The sequence below is a fragment of the Neopsephotus bourkii genome, unplaced genomic scaffold (assembly GCF_033783945.1).
Source record: "Neopsephotus bourkii isolate Nb327-2 ecotype Australia unplaced genomic scaffold, CSIRO-AGI_Nbou_v1 NB_1433, whole genome shotgun sequence".
NCBI lineage: Eukaryota > Metazoa > Chordata > Aves > Psittaciformes > Psittacidae > Neopsephotus > Neopsephotus bourkii.
Genome location: NW_026901910.1, coordinates 2,443,628 through 2,464,751, shown reverse-complemented (window position 1 = coordinate 2,464,751; position 21,124 = coordinate 2,443,628). Strand labels below are relative to the sequence as shown.

The following is a 21,124-nucleotide window of genomic DNA, read 5'->3' as shown; positions in this document are numbered from 1 at the left end:
GAGTATAGGAAGTAGGAGATGCAGAAGGGTTTTCCATTGACCAGTGAATGCCTCCTGGTGTGCTACAAGATAGCCAGGAACACCCTTAGACCCCGCAGGTCAGCACTGAGACTGATCTTCATGTAATTCCCACCAGCTCAAGAAGACATTATCCACCTTAAACCCAGTTTTAACTTCCAGTGTCCTGGTGGCAAATCTCAAAATGTCAAGCCAGAAAATTCTCCCTTGTGCTTCAGGAATGACTGCTGCTGCTATTGGCTAGAGAGCAGGAGAAGAACACTGGAAAACAAACAGCTTTACCTACACTACAGTTAATAAAAATTAAATGTCAAACAGGACAAGAAAAACTGATGTGGTAACACAATAGAGAACAGGATCCAGGAGAGACTCTGAGTAATGAAAAGGTCAGGGGAGCCTATAAATAAAGCCTGATACAGACAAGCTCAAGGGAGACAGAAAGCTCATCAGAGGAGTACAACCACTCAGGCAGTTTAATGACTGTGTTTTATGTAAATGGAACAATTACTAGTCCAGGTACAGAAACTGTCCTTACTCTGAGGGCTACATACACCCCATGTCAACCAGCACATCAAGGCATAAGCTGATAACATTCCTTGCACAGACTGCTCTGTGCAGGGGCACAGCTCAGTCGTGGGGTTGAATCACAGAATCTCAGACTGGTTTGTGCTAGAAGGGACCCTAAAGCTCATCCAGCTCCAACCCCCTGCCACAGGCAGGGATACCTCCCACTAGAGCAGGTTTCCTGCAGCCCCTTTAGGCACTGGAGCTGCTCTAAGGTCTCCCCTTCAGGAGCCTTCTCTTCTCCAGGCTGACCCAGCCCAGCTCTGTCAGCCTGACTCCAGAGCAGAGCTGCTCCAGCCCTTGCAGCATCTTAATGATACACCAAACAAAGCAACATGTGTAAGCACAGACTAGCACAGAAGCATACAGGGAAAGGTCAGTGGAAGTCAGGGATAAAACGTGAGTTCTCAGAGTCACAGCCCATTGCCTTAGCCACCAATTATGCTGCTTCTTCAGTATTGTATACAATGGAGCCCAGCACTTTGTTCTGGGCTGGCTGCTCATTTACACCAGCTAGGACCAGTGATTCATTCAGTTCATTGTTATGCTCCTCTAGTACGTGTGTTGCAAGACTCAGCCCTGCTGCGCTCACAACTCTGCAGGCACAACAGCTTGCAACCTCGCTGCAAGAAGGCTGAAAGCAGATGGGTAAATAAAACCAGGCAGGGGAGGCACAGGGCAGGAGGGAGCTATGATTCAATACAACCTGACATCGTGAAATTAAATGTGGGGGGGAAAGAGTCTTTGCTATAAAAGACTTGTTCCAACTGCCCTGTGAGATCTGGATCTGGGTCCTGGTCCTGCTCCTCTCCCCATCACTGCTGGAGCCCCACGGTCTCTTTATTCAGCTTGGCAATGAGAGGAGTTTTGTTCTGGAAGGACAAACCCCTCCTGGCCTTCCTCCTCGGGTCCATCAGGCAATGACTTTCCCTGCCTGCACCTGGCATCTGCCTCTCCTCTTTCTATTCTGGGAGGAAGAGAAACAGCTGAGCTCTGCTACCGTATGGGAGGGCAGCAGATGGGGCACGGATCCAGTAGTGATTGTACTGCTCATTTGCTTGGCATGGCAATGATGGACACATGATGGAACAACCAGGAACAAACTGGGGGGGGGGGGGGGGGGGGGAATGCTGAATAGCTTTTACCATCATTAATTTTCCTGTTACTCTGAGGTTTTTTCTCATTCAGTGATGAACCTGTATAAACATGGAGGGTTGTAGTTGTCATCCTGACTCTCACCAGGCTATTTCTATGATGTCCTATAGTGGTTTTCTCCCACGTTCAGGCAGTTGGAACAGCCATGTCGGTCTCACCACTCACTGAACTGTACACAAGGATTTGTAGGCACTACTGGATATTTGGGTAACAAAGGTGGGAAGAGGGAAGCATTTGCTTCATTTATGGGACAGAAACATATTCATAGAATCTTGTATCAACTTTTGCCTTTACCTACATCTAGGTTTGGGAGCTCTAATCCATGCAGGGCTTGAGGATCAAGGTAAAATTAAACCCTGTTTTAACAGTGGGATTTTCTGACATGAACCCCAAAACCTTTCATCAATCATGATTTCAGTGGCTTCTGAGCGGAGCCTGTAGTTGCTGTTTGCGCATACTATAAAAACACAGTTTCATTCCATCTGATTGAAAGTGCCTTAAAGGAAAATATATTGAAAGAGTAATGGGTCCAAATGGATGGATTTCCACTCAGAAAATGCAGGCTAGCCTTGCTGAATTTGCACACTTTAACTGCAAAAGGCATGACGTACTTGAGATATTCCTGCAATGGCTATATGCTGGTTGAGGAGCTGTATGTATATTTCAGTTACAAGATGAGGCTTGAAGAATGGAGTTCTTTCAATTTTGAATCACCCTTCCTTAAATAACTTGCACTATTTGGTATTAAATTCAAGTGCCACAGCCACTCCACATGCCCTGGGTATCAATGGGGTCTCCTCACTATCCCTTCCTGCTATTGCTGTGAACAAACTGGCCGCTGCTTCATTCAGGAGACACTCTGCCATCCTCTTTGGCAAATAAAACCCTCTTTAGATAGCTCAGCTGTGGTGTTTCCTCTCCTCCTTGCCCACTGTTCTTTACAGTATGTGAGTGTTCATTTAAAGACTCAGCTTTTTGCTGCACCTGCCCCCTCTGGGTAGCAGAAGCAGAAAGAGTGGCTCTACATCAGGCATGCACAAAGCCAGTCTACTTTCGAATGGATACCTAGAGAATAGCAAATCTCACGCTATGATTATGACACACACCAATCACCTTGTTTCTACACACAGGTAAGGAGAAAGCATTGATTTTCTTCTCTTTCCTATGGTTCAAACCCTTTGTGAATAAAAGCAGAGCTTTCCAACATTTTTACTGCTCCAACTCCTGGTTCTAACATCACCAAGCAATAAAACCAGGCTGGTGCACCCCCCCACCCCAATTCAGATCACCCCACTGAGCTAAAGCCTGTGTTTGCTTATACCAATGACCTTCAGTGCTTGCTAAACCAGTGGCAAAGCTACAGTGGCTCTGGAATGAAGTCTGAAAATGCAGCCCTCCCTTCCCTGAAAGCACAACCACTGCTACTGAAGAACTGAGCTGTGGTCTGGGCGGACCCACTGGGCTCCACTGGAACATCACCCCATTTCCCAGAGAGAGTACAACCACCCTAAATGAAATCGGAATGTGCCCTTGACCTCTTCTATATGCCAACAGCTAGGTCCTTCTCTTTCCCACATCCATCTAAATGACCAGGCACCCCTGGAAATAAGTCCTGCCTAGTGTCAGTCAAAAGACTCAGACTGTTTCACTCGCCTTGGAATGGAAACTGCACTTTCATGCATGGACTGAAAGCTTGCCTAATTTCCCTGGAACTTAATTAAGTGTCGTCTCCATCATCTGCCAAACTGCTGCTTAACACATCCTGGCCACATGCCTCTCATATATTGCAGCAGATACGGCTGGCACTGCACAGAGCTTGTCATGGGGTATTAATGACTTCAGTATAAATATCATTCCCTCTTACCTCAGCTTCATGATGCACCGTCTGTCATGGAGATATATCATAGATTCACAGAATGGACTGGGTTGGAAGGGACCTTAAAGATCCTATATATTTGTAATAACAAGAAAGAGAAAACAATGAGTGACAGGTCTTGCAATAAGTGGAAGTTAAAGCCAGCAAATTAAAATGAAAACTAAAGGTCCATTTCTAACAGTCACGTTGATTAACCCATGGAACGAACTACCAAGGCAAAACACTGTATTTTTCATGTCTAGGCATCTTCAGATTAGTTTAAGAAACATACTTTAGTCAGAATGAATAGGCTTAATAGGTGTATGGTAACTCATGGAGGAGAAAAAAGTATCCAAGGCACATAGATCAGCACTAGTGGCATTGCACAGGACCACACCAGTTCAACAGCCAGCCCTGGGAAAGGAACCGATGCAAGGAAATGCAGCTCCCTCCACTCCTGTCCCTAAACCCTCCAAAAACCCCATGCAGAATCACAGAGCAGAGTTACTGCAAGCAGCTCTCCCTGCCTCCATTCACAGCTCATTACCTCTTCTGCATTAGAAAGGTGTTTCCCAACTATCCTATTAGAAGGAGAAAAATAGAGAATAAGAAATGTAGCTTTTGTTCCACTGGAAAGCCCTCACTGGTGATTGCAGGACAGAAAAACACAGCTGAAATTAAGTGACTTAAATTACCTGAAAGATCATCCAGCTTCTCGGTGATAGTTATAAAGCAGATGCAGTCATTCAGTATTTTGAATATGTATTTTTAGCTTGTTTACTGGGCTCATTCTATAAATGTGAATGGTTATTTGTGCACAAAGAGTGTGTTTACAGGTTGCAAATGCTTCTTGTGGAGTATTAGTTAATATTTTTCGAAGTACAGAGTGTAGAGGATATACTGAATATTCATGTGGGTGGACATATCTATGTGAGCTATTTCAACTCACATCAGAGAGGCAGACTTGTATTTGAATGTTCATTACAGCAAAGAGCGGGTCTATTATGCTTCCATTCCCACAGTTCATTGTCCTGCATACGCTTGTGGAACAGCAGGGAAACTGAGATCATTTTCAGAGATGACAGTTCTGGAAAAGGTTCTCTGTTACTTTCAGAACAGCTCAATACACTCAGTAAATCAAGTCTCTCTTTGGGATACGTTTCAGGACAAGGAGAGCACAGGTACCCACATCCCTGTTTGCCATGCTGCACAACTTGAATATATGGTTCCCCACCTTGTACACATCAAATGTGTTCAGCTCTGGAGGACATCCTCCTCCTCCAGAGCTGCTCAGCTTATTAAAAACCATAGGAGGATGTTTCTGCTATTCTACAGAAGTCAGGGAAGTTCATTTGCTGCTGCTTGCACAGGCACTGTTTGAAGCATTGATTCAACAGGGCACATCTGCAAATTGCAAACACAGAAATAGTCTGTGAAGCCAACAGAGCACAGAGCTGCTTAAGGGCTTTGCTCAAGAGGGGAGAATCCCACTTCTTGTCTTCCTTCCCATGCATCACAATAGATTCGCACCATTCATACACAACAGCATTAGGAAAGAGCAGTTTAGTGGGATGAAGTCTCAAGAGCAATGAGCAGGTGAAAGAACTTTCAGGGTATTTAAAGATGGATAGCTTCTCTCTGGAGGCTGACAAGCATGAAGGAGAAGAAAGGCACAGAGGCAATCTAATGCCATTTTCCAAGCTCTCTCTTGCATCATGTAAGGGACACAGCAAGCTCGCTCTCATGTTGAATTTAGCTGGACAAGTCAGCTCTTCGGGTTGAGCTTATGCAACATCTCTCTGAGGGGTGAAATTGCCTCTGACTTGCACGATCCACTCCAGTTTTACTTCCTGTTACCATCCCCTACGTTAGCAGTTCACTTCAGCTACAGAATAATAACATCCTGAAACCCAGCTTTAACACCTTACTGCTTTGCCCAGGTAGGGTGAGAAGGGAGGGTCTCAGAAAGAGAGCAAATCCCTCTCAGAAATCTCTCCTGTTTCTATCCCTGTTTTCTTCCTTCTGTTCCTCTGAGACAGTATGGAAAAACCAGGAGGAGGCTGAGCACAAAACCTAAAATGAGACCCTTTGGAAAGACACAAACCTTTCCAAGTCTGCAAGATGCTTTCTACAACCGACAAGCATTTCAAATGAAGATGCTTCACTTCCAAACTTACCGTATAACATCATGGTAATTCCTATATCCTGGAGGCCAAGCTGACTGCTGGTTCTTGCCAAGTACAACAGAATCATGTCACGGCCATCTTTCCATCATATGAATTTGTCTTCTATATGCATTATAACATTAGGTTTGTAATTAAACAGTATCTCTGACCCCTATGGATAGTATTCTCCTCTTTGTTCACATGTCAAAATTACTATTGCTTTCTATTTCCAGCTTATCTTGTCCTTGTGTTAATAAAGAGACAAACCCATATTTAAGATCTCTAGTTTACAGCTGTAACACAGTGTGCATTTGTTTCACAGATATAGAGTACTTCCTATATGGAAAATAACTTGCATATTATATATTCCTCAATCTATTTTGATAAAGAAGCAATTCTACAGGTATCTTGTATATCCCGCCAGATTTTGGGCGGTAAGGGAAGAGATTTTCCACATCATGGCCATGTTTTTAATGTCTTGTTCAAATCTGCAGCAGTTCTTCATCATGGCTTCGGTTATGTCAGTGCGTGTTCCATGGGAACATCAGCACCCAAGCCTTCATTTTAAATACATAGTTCACAGAAGAGCAGAGAATTTTGCAGACTGCTACTTTCACACTCCCAGATGGCTACTTACTTTGTTTTAAATGGTCAGCCCAAACTGAAACTGGGACATCCAGGAAGAAACCTACACTGGGGCAAGATCTAAACTTTCCCTGCCCACTGAGAGCATATGAAATACATCAGCAACTCCACGAGAAGAGCACATAAAGACAGCACCTCACTTTGAGAAGACAGGCAGAAACATGGGCTGAACATGCTGTAAGGTTGGTGGGAACATTGTCACACAACGACTGTGATCCTGGAGGAAAATGCTACAAATCTATTTGCAAACTTCATGAAAGCAAAACACCACACACCAGAGAGAGGTTTTTTTTTTTTTCCTCTTCCTTTAATTTAGCAGTAACAATGTCTACAATACATTGACTCACAAATTAAGTGAAGGTATGAAACCACATTCTTCGTACTGAGATGGGACATTCTGGACTTCTGAAATACCCTCTCAAGGGGAGAAAGTTCTGAACGTCCAATGCACATCTTTTGAAACAACCACTGGGAATTTCAATTTAGCAGTGATGATATTTAGTGAGCCTCATTCATAGAGATCAAAACGTCCTGCAAACGAGTGCAAAGCTCACTGTACAGCTAAAAGGGGAGGGAAACTGAGGCACAGTGCTGGGCAGCGATGGGCCAGGATCAAGCAGCAGGCAGCAGAGCTCGCGCATAAATCTCAGCTGACTCCCAGTCAACTCCTGACTCACCAGTCTCCCAGTACATGTACGTGGGTATCTACTGCCCTGCAGTTCAGGTGTTATACAAGCAGATCTTCTTTCACCTCTCCTGCTGTCCCATTGGCTCCATTCAATCCTGCTGGCTCCCTGACACCTTCCTCTTCTTCTTCCTGCCCTCTTGCTGTCTCTGCTTCTCTGAGGAGGGTGGCACTGGAGAGGTGGCTGAGGAGCTGCCCTTCCCGGCGAGACTCAGCCAGCTCTTTGGCACAGCACACAGGAGTGTTGGTCTCATACGTGCTATGGAAGCTGTTGTAGTCGACTTCATAAAAATCCTTCTCCAGGGTGAGGACGGGAGTGAAGCGATGTCCCCACAGCACCTCGGTGTCCATGTAGGAGCTGCGAGCCTGGCAAGTCATCCCTGGGTGGAAACAGAGGGATGTTAAATGCAAAGCTTCCTTACATGCTCACCCAACCACTGCTTTCATTTAAAAGCACTTCCATGTTATCTCCATACCTGATTGCTCTGGGGCACACAAAAGGTCTTTGCTTAATAAGCCTCACAAAAGCCTCTATCATGACAAAGCTGAGCACTCAAAGGGAAAGGGATGGATTCATCACTGCATCTTCAGACTGTTTCCTGAACCTTACACTTTATGAGTTTAAAATCTGGTATTACAGCTTCTCTGTCCTCACATTGCTCTGATGAGGTGTTGCTTGCATGGTTGATACTAACAGCTACAATGACATCCAACCCTGCCAAGGGACCGCATAGCCTGACCCACATGACCCCACCACTGTGTCTGACCCCATCCCTCTGCATCTAGGGCAACATCAGCGATTCCCTCCTGCACTTCGGTTAAGAGAGTGGAGAGGGCCACAGCTCCTATAGATTTACATGGTAAACTGGCTTATAAATACCTCTGGAGGGTTTAACCCAACTGTATGGGGTTGGCAGAACCAAAACCCGTATTGCCACACATCCAAGCTCATAAGCGTATTGAATTCCATGTATTGATGGACTGTGGATTGAATTAACAGTGGTTTATCTTCACTCCCTTTTATCAGCTAGCAAAGAGCAGCTCATGGAGTCTGGTAACATCTGAGTCCTGCTGTGTTGCTGACACACTGTTGACCTCCCTGGGCACAGGCTTTTATTACAGGCAGTTTTGAGGGTCAGGGCTGCAGGGTTAATCCCACTTGCTGCTGCTCCCTTATGCCGAGAGGCCAGAATGCCAGATAACCAGCAACATGCATGGTAAAGAGACAGTTAAACTTGTCCTTTTGCCTTTAGAGCAGGTTTTGCACCAGAAATCAAGGCCTTCAAGGGACTCCTCCAAGCTCTGAGGTTTTTAAAGCCCAGCAACGAGAGCATGAGAGGAAAACACTCAGGATTAGGTCCTTGGATGGACTGGCTGATTCTTACCATGGCCTTCCAAGTGCAGCAGAAAGGTCTCCTTGGTCTCCAAGGCTGAGATGGGGGGATACTGCTAGATGTGGGGGTCTGAGGCATCCTAAGGGAACTCCTGCTTCATAATTAGGGCCTGAAATAGCTCTTTGCCAGGGGGAGAACCTGACAGTTAACCTGAACTCCAGAGACACAACCACAGCTATCTCCTGCTGTAAGTATTCAATTAAGAAAGGAACGATAGAAAGCTTTCAGCAACCAAATAGTGCACACTGCCAGCTCCCTGCAGTAGCTGCTTTCTGTAACCCCAGGGGTACACAGAGCCAGCACAATAAGACAACTTGTAATTGCTCCATAATCCCATTCAAATATTCCTTTTTAGCACATGTGCAGTGGTGTTTTAATTGCGTGGGGACATCCTGCTTGGCAACTCCTACACTACCCAGTAAACAACACCATTGTCTCTGCTTCAAATTCCATTAAGTGCCTGCTTTGCAGGCTGCCCTGTGCTTTCCACCCTGGTTAATCAACGCATCTCTAATGTCCCTAGCTAATTGTTGCCTCTCTAACAGCAGAAAGATGACAGAAGAGATGTGGAAACAATAAACATTATTTCTATTAAAGGCATACGGATGCACTTTCCACTTGCAGACAATGTGCACTGCGCCCTCTCTGCTCTCAGTAGCTGAGGTTGAGCCAGCAGTGGGGTGGATTAACTCACCAAACTGAGATCTTTCTCATCTGGCTGTGAGCTTCCTGCAAAAATCAGCTGTCTCATTTCCTAAGCCTTGCTTATCGAGGTCCATGGGAGACCTTGGGTGTAGTGAATCCTTACTCCATCTGCTCCTATCCACCGAGCACCATATCAACTTTGCTTCTGCTGTTGTACCTCGGTGCAGTAGCACCCCTGAAACCTGGACATCTTTGAGAGCACAAGAAACTGAGGGAGGATTTCAAACGCTCAAAATCTCTTACAAGACTCATCACTGTACTTATAAAGTACTCGATAAAGGCTGTTGATTCTTCTCTTGAAGCAAATATAACTACACATTCTGGGTTTAAACGGTGCAGATATTTGGTACAGTTAGAGAGAAGTGTTTGGTGACAATCTGGTTTAGAGTATGTTTAATATAAATGTGTACAATGGTGGAAGATGTGAAATCTTCAGCTTTCAAGTTTTAGTTAGAGCTTTCTCATCTCTTACTCAGCTTTCGGCTGCAAACAAAACTCAATTTGAATTGAAACCAGGAAATACAAAGGTATAAGCAGATGCACCAAGATTTCAATAAAGCTGGAGAGCAGAGGACTGTCTCCTGGTTTCAATAAACATTTCATAGAGTTTTAATGATAATTTCATTACAGCAGAATCCCAAGAAATGGATTTTTCTGTCTGTTGGCTGGAGTCACTACATCAATACAGAGTTGGTGCATGTGCCTGCTTAAGGCAGCCATAGATGCCCTCCTAAATGGCTCGTTTCTGGTTTCCAGTAGATGAAAAGATACCAAATATATTACTGTGTGTATTAAACCAGGTGTTTCATTACATTCCAGAGCAGAGAGTCACAGAGGCAAGACTGGTGTGTAAAATAGGTGTCAGGGAACGCTACCAATAAGGCACCTGTCTGTCATCAGAATCAGTTGGGATCAAGCAGCTTGCATTTTACCAGAGACAAAGCAATGTTAATGCGTGCTGACAAAAAGCAGTTACTTGATGGCTCTCGCAGTGAGGAGCCTGGTTTTTGAGCAGCAACTCGCTGGGAGTTGCTGATTTCAGAACATCTCAGTGCTCGCGGTGCCACTGATTATGCAAGTGGAGCAGAGGCTCGCTGCTAGGGATTGCTCCCGATTTCCAGGTCTTGTATGCCCTTAGGTTACCAGTTAAAATCAAACTTCATTATCACAGGGCAAATCTAACTGCCTTTGCAGCTGGTGGGGTAGCCAGCATGAACCAGCAGTCTCTCTCCAAGAGAGAGGAGATGGAGGATGCTTGTTTCCATCAAACATTCCATCTCAGCCAGTACCTTTCCTGGCATTTTAATGGGAGAGGGTGAAGAGACCACAAAACCTGATCCACCAACCAGATCCAGAATTGCCCCAGGCTTCAGTTTGATCACATCAGCAGCACAGCTGAATCTTTCAGTACTGCTCCGCGGCCTGAACTTCCTCAGTGGGGAGAGATATCCCAACCCCTGGGGCTGTCAAGACAACATTTTTCATCAGCCTAAAATTAACTCTCCTCATTTAAATGCCACAGAGCTCAGTGATTATCTGCTGGCAAAATGTCATGTGGACGCTGACTGTGTGCTTGCCAGATTTGCTGGGCTCTGTGCAGTTCAGACACAGATATTGCTGGGAGTGATTTCACTTCGCTGTCCTTGTTTTCATCCATTGCTGCACACAGGGTGACTTTTCCCCTTGCACTGGGTGCACTAACGCTGCATAATACATACTCCACCTACACTACAAGGGTATAGAGAAAGAAGGGATGGACTCAGAGGTACAGTGACAGGCTGATCTAAGTCAGGATGGCAAGGAGTAGTTATAAAAATGTAATGTTCTATTGCTCCACTTAAGCAATATCATGACTTTAGATCAGCATCTGGGTGGCTCTAAAATGTGTTCATTTAACCAAAGAACACTGTAACCTCCACAAAGTCCATACTCCTCCAACTTGAAAAGGAATATTAGAAGGTAGGAGCACGGTCCTCCAATTATTTGTGCTTGTCTCCTTCCGAGGGGGACAAGTCTGGGCTTGATTCACTTTGATTTTTATGCAAGAGGAAAGTAATAGGATTTTAATTTATCTGAATGCTCTCCAGGCATGGGAAAGCTCTCAGGCACTGGAGATGGAGAAGAGAAAAAGAGGGCCTTATGATTTAAAGATCTTTGATTATGTTGCCATGTCTCTCCTAGGGACAGAGCACCAAGCTCACACCTTTAGGCCCCTCACAAAGGTATTTATTGTGACTACTCTGCCAACATCTACCTCTGGAGGATGATTCAGCTAATGAAAAGAATGACTCAAGATGTCCCTCTCTTCCCTATAATTGCATAAGCAGTTTCTGTAACAGTTCTGTAAGGTCCTTCTTGCAGAAAAGAAAACTTATTTATATGCAAAATGCAAAACAAACCAAGCAGACAACCCAAACCAGATGATGAATGCCTGAAAAGTCTGGTTCATCATTTCACCCCTCCTTTGTTCTCTCACAAAAATGATGATTGATTTTAGGATATCTTATGCTGCTTCTTTTGCTCCTATATTTACAGCCAGGAAATTTTACTATGTCCTCTGTAAAGATGGATAAATTGAGGTGAAAAAAAGCCACTGTTTGCCTACGCTCTCACAGGGACAGCACAAGATAAATGATTTCTAATCATTAAACCACTTTTTAATCACACAGATTCTAAGCCAGAAATATATACACCTCTCCTTTCCTAAGAGTTTATTAAAATACCATTTAGTGACTGGACTAATTGGGCACCTGAAGTGTCTCGTGGCTTATTTAATGGTGCTGAGGAAAAGAGGTTAATGAAAACCAGTGAGAACCAAGAGTAACAAGCACTGGTGTCTCTGTGCCCAGACAATAGCAATGCTGGACACTGTAGATGCAGCAGTGAGGTTTGTAGGAGAGTGACTGGTAAATCAAGAATCTCCACTGCTCTTCTGTGATCCAACAGCCTGGTTTATGACCAGAAGGGTAAGGGAAAGAGGTCTGGCCAGCAACAGCCGAGACCTATTGTGTCACTACGAGAAGCAGAAAGACAGTGAAAGCAAAACCGCATTCCTTTCGCAAGCACATTTTTTCCACCTTTGCTTTCTTCCCTTTTATTGCAGGTCACGTCACAAGGCTGATCTTGACAAGTGTCCCTTTCAGATAAGGCAAAAGAGAATTAATTCCCTAAAGTAATTCCTGTGACCAATTCATTAAGGCAGCACTGTGAGTGATGCTGCTGCTTTCCAAATTGCCCATGAAGCAGCCCTGGAAGTCAGAGCACTTGTCATCTGTATTGATTTTGCCTTTACAGTGGTCAGCAATGATCACAACAGATCGGCCCAGAAACTTAAGTCTCCCTTTGGCATATTTTAACCTCCTGTGGAATCACAGTGCCTCAACCATACTCAAATACTGACTGGAAAGCCCTGTGTCCGTGGCTTTCTGCTGCTCTGGGGGTTAGTTAGGGGGTCCCTAAAGAGCTCTCACTGCACTAACAGAATCTGTATCCTCTTCTTTGCAAACAGGGTGTTTCTTGTATGTTTCTATTAAAATCCAAGTCAACTTGAAAACAAACCCATGGGTTTAAGACACAAAACAAACAAGTGGAAGTGTTTTGGAAATTCAACTTGAAAATAAAAACATTGTTTCAAACCACAGTGTTTCATTCTGTAAATGAACTCCAATGGCTTCAAGTGTCAGGTTATTCCAGGCTTTTCATTTGAAACTATTTATCATTGTTGCCTTCTACTGGATCAGAATTAAGCTTCAATGTCAGTAAGAAGAGGTGGTGGTTGGAGAGGTGGTTTAATATGTGTGTGGTTGGTTAAAGCTATTGGGTAAAGTTATATTCTTCAGTCGTTTGAACATTGCCAATTGCCTTTTTGATGTGCTTTCAAAATACCTTATGAATAAACAGAACTGTATTTACCCCAGCACTAGGATGCTGGGTCCTCCCTTTTCATAGGGGTTACTAAGGGAACAAATGGTCTCATGCATTTTTACACTGCCCTGAGCCTGACCAGGCTATAACGGCATCATGATTTCATAGAAGTCATGCTGCAAGTAAATGATACCATTCCTGAAAGCAAATGGGACTTGAACAATACAATAGGAACGAAAGAACCCAAAGAACTTGATTGGAGCAAATTTGGAGGTATGGAGATAGGGATTAATATCCCCCAAACTGCTTGATCAGTATTACAAAGTGTGAGGACAAAGCAGGGAAGCACAAACACTGTTGCAAAGAATCACCCCCCTCCCCAGTTACTGCATGTCATGCAGAAAACCCCCATCTCAGACTTTGAATCAAACAACAGCATCATCTGAGGTCCAGGCTGCACTAAGTTCAAGTCAAACTGGCTTTTCTAGCCCCAGTTTCGGAATTTCACAGCTTGTTTTCTGAGATGAGAATAATTCATTTTCACAGATGTCTGCTTCTTAATACCATTACGCACTGGCCTGTACAATCCCTCTGGGAGAGGAGCCCATTTGTAAAGCAGTATTATTCCTATGCCATGCTTTTAATTTTGAGGTTGTTATTGGTAATGACTTCCTCTCACACAGATCGAGCAGAAGCTGAGCTTTCAGAAGAGGAAGGCAATGCAGTAGCTGTTCAAACAGCATTTGATAGTGTCACTGTGTGATGAGGAAAGAGGCTTTGCACAAACAAGGAACTGCATTCCATGCTCAGATTAGGAGGTTCTAGTATCTAGTAAATGTTTAGGCTACAAAATAAACTACCATTGCAAATCTTTGCCTTTGATAGTCTTTTCCACCCACCCCTTCTTTTGCCACAGCTCTACAATACTCTGCTGGGAAAGAATATTTGCCTAGTAATGCCAAATGAATTCCACTCCTGCAACACAGTACTCCAACCTGGGTACAGTGCAACCCACACATAACATCCCATTAGCTCTGTTTGGAAAAGTCAGCTACTGCTATTCACCTAATGACTGAAAGGAGATACTGGGAAACAGAATTAGCTCTCCAGAGCAAAGTCTTTAAGAGCAAAGGGCTGAGATGCAAGAACTGAAGAGAATATTTCCGCTTACATCTGGCTGTTAGGAGACTAATGAGGACAAATCTCAAGAAGGGAAGAGCATTAATAGTAAGCAAGGGCCCAGAATCTGGCTCTTCCTCAAAAGCCAGAATAAATGAATTAGCTGCAAGTGGTAAAATGACCCCATGGTGCCATGTCCAGAGCAAAAGCATCTTCCTCCCTGTGAAGACCCCTCAGAGATCTACTGCATCCCACCTGTGGCCAGAAGCCTGGAGGCTGTTGTAGCCATCCACTCTCAGCTCAAGGTACATGTTTGCTTTACTACACCTTGGAAAGCTAAGGCATACAGCTTTCCCAGATCTATTATATACAGACACAGACTTCTTTCATTGCCTGCCACAAATACCCCAATAAGAGGAAACTGGGAATCAACTGACTAGATTTCCAAATCTACCCATTACAATACATTGTTTTAAGCTGCTAGATTGCAAGAGTCACAAAAATAGTTTCTATTTTCCTCTTTAAGCTGCTTTTGAAAATGAATGTCCTGCATCATATGCAAGTCATTTGATTTCAGCACATACTGGTTTATGGGGTATAGTAATACCTGGCCACTTCCTTCATTGCCTCCATTAAAAAGCAGCACTACAGTAATACCTGAAATAGCACAGTTACAGCCAATTTTTAATACAGAGAAGAAATGGAAAAAGGTTTGCACCATGAATTTTGATCACAGGAAACAAGAGCACAGTAGGCAGCATTAATTCCTTTTGTCCATTCCTTTTTTCCCTGTGGATCATCTCTAAATGATCATGGACCAATCCCTTCATCTGAATCCTGGACTTACAAAGAGTGAAACACTACAACATGAGCTAAAGGACCCATCTTTTAACTGCTGGTTATCTCAGAGCACAATATCCCACCTAAGTTGTCACTAGAGAAGAACAAATCCCAACATGTTCTCAGTGCAGGTGACACTGACATTAAAATATTAGGGCCAAAATGCATCCGTTTTTTCCCCTTCCCCTCTCAAAACTGTGACCGGACATGTTCTTACCTGTTGCTTCCACCATTCCTTCCAGGATGACCACAATTTCAAACTCCTCCTTCTCCAGCTGGGTGCGGGACATCTCCCAGAAGGGGCTTTTCTCATTGATTTCATGTGAGATGATAAGAGGTGACACCAGGAACAATCTGTCATCTCCAGTGTCAAATCCCACGTTGATGTCCGTTTGGTTCAAGGGGATAAACTCTCCTTCTTTGGTCTGTTTGGATTTAATCAGTTTGGCTCTAATGGAAGCCTCGACAATGTGGGAGTTGCGGAGGTCTCCAACACGGAACATGAGACAGAGTTTCTCATCCCTCATGGAAATCACGGCATTGTTAGAAAACATGAGGGTTTCAGCCCTCTTCTTTGGTTGGCTGATCTTGACAAACATGCACCCCACCATGAACGCATTGACAATGGAGCCCAGAATAGCCTGGATCAGGAGCAGTATGATGCCCTCTGGGCACTTCTCTGTTATGACCCTATAGCCATACCCAATTGTTGTCTCAGTCTCAATAGAAAACAGAAAAGCAGAAACAAATCCACTGAGATTTTCAACACAGGGGATCCAGTTCTCATCTTCAAGATGGTCGAGGTCTCCCCGGATATAGGCGATGAGCCACCATATGAACCCAAAAAACAACCAGGTGATGGTATAGACCATGGTGAACACAAGCAGATTAAAACGCCACTTGAGGTCCACCAGCGTAGTGAAAAGGTCACTAAGGTACCGGTAGGTTTCTTGGACATTGCCATGGTGCACGTTGCACTTGCCACTTTTCTCCATGTAACGCTGGCGTGGCTTCTTACCCTCTGCTGATATGAGGCGGGTTCGGTCGGTGGCAATGGGGACATCATCCCGAGCCTGCTTGGGAATCTTCTTAGGCTCTCTGGATGTAACTCCGATGTCCATGTCCTGGTTCATGAAGATCCTAGAATCTCCGGCCATGGCTGTGCTGCAGGAGAACAGAGAAATGAAGGTTGAGATAGGAGGAAAACACCTGAAACAAAACCCAGCTTGTTTTACTGTCTGAACCATTATGACAACAAATATAGCAAATCTTAATGCTACACTGACAGACTTTGCCCCATGCTGGGTTAGAGGTTGACTCCACATCAGGAAAGCTTTTTTCTGGGACTGTCTTTCCTCCAGAAACACTTTGGAAGGCTTCAGCACTTCTCTCTCAATAGCCACTTGTGAAAGGCAACGCTGCATCAAACTGGATGTTAAATACTGATTCATAACACACAGCCTCTTCAAACATGAACCTGCTGTTGCTTTGCTTAATGCACTACTGGAACCTCAGAAGCCATGGTGATGGGCACAGGCTGGGAGTCATGAGATGGGGAAATCTTGTTAAAGGGATTTTGGGGGTGTTTGTTTTTTTTGCCCTCAGATTTATTTTACAACCAAAGTTTGCTGAAGAGCTCAACTAGGAGCAAAGTGAAGATACAGCAACTTGTCTAGAGGTTTCTGATGCCTCAGGGTTTGGGTGCACACCAAGAAAAACCTTAGAAATGAACAGAAAACGCTGAGCACCACTGTCTTACCTACATCTCACTGAAGTCTAAATTATGCATGAAGGCTTCCCCAACAGTCAGCAGAGAAAGACACCTCCATGGATAATAAAGACACCTCCATGGATAATTCAGATTTCAGGAATGATGAATCACCTTCTGGAAGCACCCACCCCCTCCTCCAAATTCTCCTGGCTCCAAAAGTGAAACAGGCATTTCATTTAGCATCTTGAATTCCATGTCTGAGGGTGTGATGAATCCAGTTAATCAGCTAGATCAGAACCCACCCCTTTACTTATTTGACATGAGACACAAACACTTTCAGTAATGTAACAAGCAGCTATTCAAAAGCCCACTGCTGACATGCAAAACTGCCCCATAAGATACAAAGAAGTAACACAAAATGATGGCTGCAATGTTTTTTGCAGGTTATAATGTGACATCCTGTTTACCAAGATGATTAGATACTCCACATATGCTCTATTGAAAAACGAGTCCTGACTCTGAATGCAGGGCACAGACAAAGATCTCTGTGAAAGCCTACCTAAAGAAGCCTTAGGGGTATCAAAGAGAGAGTAGCAGTATTTTCTATGGTGCTCATTCTCTGCATTGTCCTTGCAAATCCTATTAAAACCCAACTAAATCTATTACTGCTCCCTCTATCTTTAATCTTCTTATGTGCCTGTGAATGAGAAAAGGTGTAGAGACACAATTAAGGGTATCTTGGCAAAGACAATTTTAAGACCGAGCAAAGTAGTTTCATCTTTTTGGTATTAAAAAGCACAAAGGGTGGGTGGGAAGGAAGCAGAGGCAGGATGAATAAATGAAGCAACAAATTTCCACTTCCATTCTGCTGTAGCCAAGTCTGGTTAACAGCAAAGAATTACTCTTAGCCCTTGTATAAGTCACCATCAATCATTACTGCAATGAAGCCTGTTGCTGGAACCATACCCGCTGGCTCTGTTCACCAGGGAGCCCAGCCATCTGTCCACAGCACAGTCCCAAAGCTGCTCCGTCTGGCACATGTGCCATGTTGGAAGAGTTTGAGACAGGGCTGAGCCAGTGCAGCCACAGGAAGGGGTAAATAATAAGGATTAATGATGCTGGGATGGTAAATTAGGAGGAATCAGGTTTGCTTCCCCCCTGCACATGATCCTCAATGTGGGATAGGTACCCCAGGACTGTGCTGCTCTCTTCCTCAGTGACATCTGGGATTTGGGTAGAATATTAATCCCTACCTCTATTTCTTTCCCTCTGAAGGCAGGACTCCTGAGAGCTGCTCATGGTATATTTAGATACATCTTCAGCCATTTTCTACTACTTGTTGCAAATCCAGCATGCCTGGACCATTGGTCTGGCTCTCTGCTGCCTTACTGTGTGTCTCTGTGTGCAAAGCATCTGTTTGATGCTGCCAATGTGGCTGCCCCATCCCTGGCAGTGTTCAAGGCCAGGCTGGACAGCACTTGAAGCAACCTGCTCTAGTGGAAGGTGTCCCTGCCCATGGATAAGCTTTAAGGTCCCTTCCAACACAAACCAGCCTCAGATTCTAAGGGTACACACTGGGTCTTGCTTCACAACATGCAAATGCATATGCCAAGTGCATGTCAGAACAATCAAATGCTTTTGTCCTCACCTCTTTAATAGGAAAAGAAGCATCCTATGCACCGATTTAGAGAGAATTAGGTATAGAGATGAACTCTTTTGCTTTCTTCTTACCAGTATTACTTTTGATCCTTGTCAGCATTGTTTGACTAATCTAAAATTACTCTGTTTGGACTAAAAAAGCTTTCGATGAATATATGTGCGGAAATGCAAAACCAGGCAAGTGTTGCACATTTCTAATTTCAAAACAGTTGCTTTAAAGAGAGTTTTGTTGCAGAAGTTTTATCTGCGGCTGAGTTTCACTTACACTGACACTATAAAAGAGAGCACCATCAATTTCAAGAGGTTAATCTACAGTGGAAGGTTTCCTGTATTTGATTCATACCAAAGAGGCCAAAAGGATCTAGAATGGTATTAAAAAGAGCAGAACATAATACAAAATCAAAAAGGCTAAATCCCTAGAAATATCACTGTGGTGAAACAGTTGACATTAATGAAAGCACAGGGAAACCTGCTTAGACTAGAACACCCAAGGGACCAGCAACATCACTTTCCTAATGCTGCTGATCTTTAACAATAGGTCAAGTGAAATCTTTCCAGAAAGCTCCAGGAACATCTAACAAGTGCTCCAGTAAAGCAGAACAATTCCTGCTGTAGATGAACTTTACTGACAGCCTCGGTGGCATTATGATTGCTCCTTATACTTAATCCTCAGCTCTCCCATCCTTGTAGAAGCATCACCTCAGCACGTGGGTTTTGGACATAATTCAGCAGATGAACCTTGGCATTGGATTTGTTAAGAGGAATAACACTGGTCAGCAGTTTGAGAGCAGGTTAGGTGTCTGCAGATCACCAGCTTTCTGTTCCAAATGATTCCAGTATTTTCTCTCTAATTGTGAGCCTTAATTCCCCACCTATGGATATGAGGTCTGTAAGATCCAAGGCACACAAATCTTCTAGGAAATTTGCTGTCCTTCCCTTATTGTTTCAACTGCTTTGGGAAACATTAACCCAAATAGCAAGATACTATAAAAGGAGTGCTGCACCTGTGCGAGGATTTGGTTAACTCCTTCCTCAGATAATAGGCTGCCACTGCTATCGAGCACACACATCGCTTCCAGATAACAGCAATTACTCTGTGAGCATCTCCCACAGATTCAGACTCCAGTTTGTAAATCACTGCTCCCTCCAGCAAAGAGACCCGAGAGGTGAAATTGCCTCTAATCGTTCCATGCACCCTCCTGTTTCTTTGGCATCTCTGGTTTAAAGAGGCCAGGATAATAAAAATGTCACTTTTGTACAAAGCTGCTTTCCCTTTGGACAGGCTACTGCAAAAGGAGATGCGAGGCACTGTATTATCAGCCTCACAGAGAGGCTTTTTACCAGACTTGCTGTTGCTCAGCTTCTGCCCAGACAACAGAAGTGGGGCAGGTGGTGACATTTAGGGCTCTTGGATGTGCTGAAGAAGAGTAAGGCTGGGCTTAGCTAAGTGTCTTCAGGAGGCATTGTTCTGCAGAGCTGATGGAGCTCTGATAGCTCCAAGTCTTCACAATAGAAAATTGATGAAGACTTTGCAAGAAAAGAAAACAAGAGAAGCCTGAAAGGAACTTCCCCCCCTGCTGACCGTGGTGACTTTTTCAATTTAAATAAGCACTGATCTTGCTTAAGGAAACGGCACGTTTCAGTGGGGACAGGATTTGCTTCCCGAGAGGTCTGAACTGGCAGGCAGGACCTTGAAGACATGAATTTGTCATCAAGTTTGTGTGAAAAAAGTACATCTTTCTGTTTGTTTTAAACCCGACGCTCGTGTTTTCTTGCATGCCGAGAATAAATGAGCAACTGTTCTTCAGTAAACCTCCCAAATCTGGATTCTGTTTAATTGTCATCCCTTTTCCCAGCCAAAGAGCCCTATACTGCTCAACAAGCAGTCAATACAGCAGTAAAATTCAAGAGCTCATTACTGAAAAATCTGACCTGGTTCTTTCGCTGCCTGTTGCCCTACTCCCCATAAAAGCAGAGCCTCAGCTACGGTCCCCAGGTTCCTCTGGGGCACATATTCTCCTTTGCTTTACACTGCTGCAAGGGAATGAAACTCTTAATGACAGACACTAGCAACATGGGAAAGCTGGGAGAGGAAGAGAGCAAATTAAAGCAGTAGCACCCAGTTGAGAATAAAGGCATTGATCGCTGAACAGAGTGCTAGTAGAAAGATGGAGGAAGAAGGAATACTAAGAATAGATGGCCTTTAAAACTGTAGATAAATGGTGACTGACAGAGGAGCTCTGATTTCCCTGAGAAAGATGTCTTTCCCACTATCCTTTTATTTACTGCCTGTGTACAACTGAGACTCAACAATGCAACATGAGGCCACCCTTTGAGGCATGCAAGGAAAAGAAAAGCAGGTAGATTTTGTGCAAATCATGTAATCTTTCCACTTCTGACTTATGAATAGAGATGGGGGGGTCTGCCTCTTTGGAAAGTGCTTGGAGATCTATTGGTGGAAGGAATGATGGAGAAAAGCTACACTTATTCAAACCCAAGGAAGCTGCACAAGAAGGAAGACTCCTGGCACTTGGCTAATGAACATGTGGCTCAAAACCTTCCTCATCCAAATAACTGCTTTTCAAAGTGTAATCTCACTCAGCACTGAAGCAAGGAAGATTTCTCCCTCTAATTTCCTCTTTGTGTTCAGTCACAGCACTGCTTTTCTAACACACTGACAGGTATGACTGTACCAGGGGATTTCTGTGGGGCTAGAGGAGATGCCCACCAAGTACACGTGTGGCT

At 44.1% G+C, this 21,124-nt stretch overlaps 1 protein-coding gene and 1 long non-coding RNA gene across 4 annotated transcripts in view; both read right to left on the bottom strand.

Moving 5' to 3' along the window:
• Positions 1 to 21,124, bottom strand: part of LOC133220401 (uncharacterized) — a 132,076-nt gene that overhangs the window by 104,972 nt on the left and 5,980 nt on the right. The gene's annotated exons all lie outside the window — the stretch shown is intronic.
• KCNJ5 (potassium inwardly rectifying channel subfamily J member 5) overlaps positions 6,107 to 21,124 on the bottom strand; it is a 40,602-nt gene continuing 25,584 nt past the window's right edge. For 2 of the 3 annotated variants that reach the window (XM_061368451.1, XM_061368452.1), the window contains 2 exons: positions 15,227 to 16,173; positions 6,107 to 7,467 (listed from right to left, as the gene is read on the bottom strand). In XM_061368451.1, coding sequence (XP_061224435.1) covers positions 7,130 to 7,467; positions 15,227 to 16,166 — 1,278 coding nt within the window. In that variant the 5' untranslated portion in view covers positions 16,167 to 16,173 and the 3' untranslated portion in view covers positions 6,107 to 7,129. The remainder of the gene's footprint in view (positions 7,468 to 15,226; positions 16,174 to 21,124) is intronic. The other variant, XM_061368449.1, reaches the window with a different exon arrangement.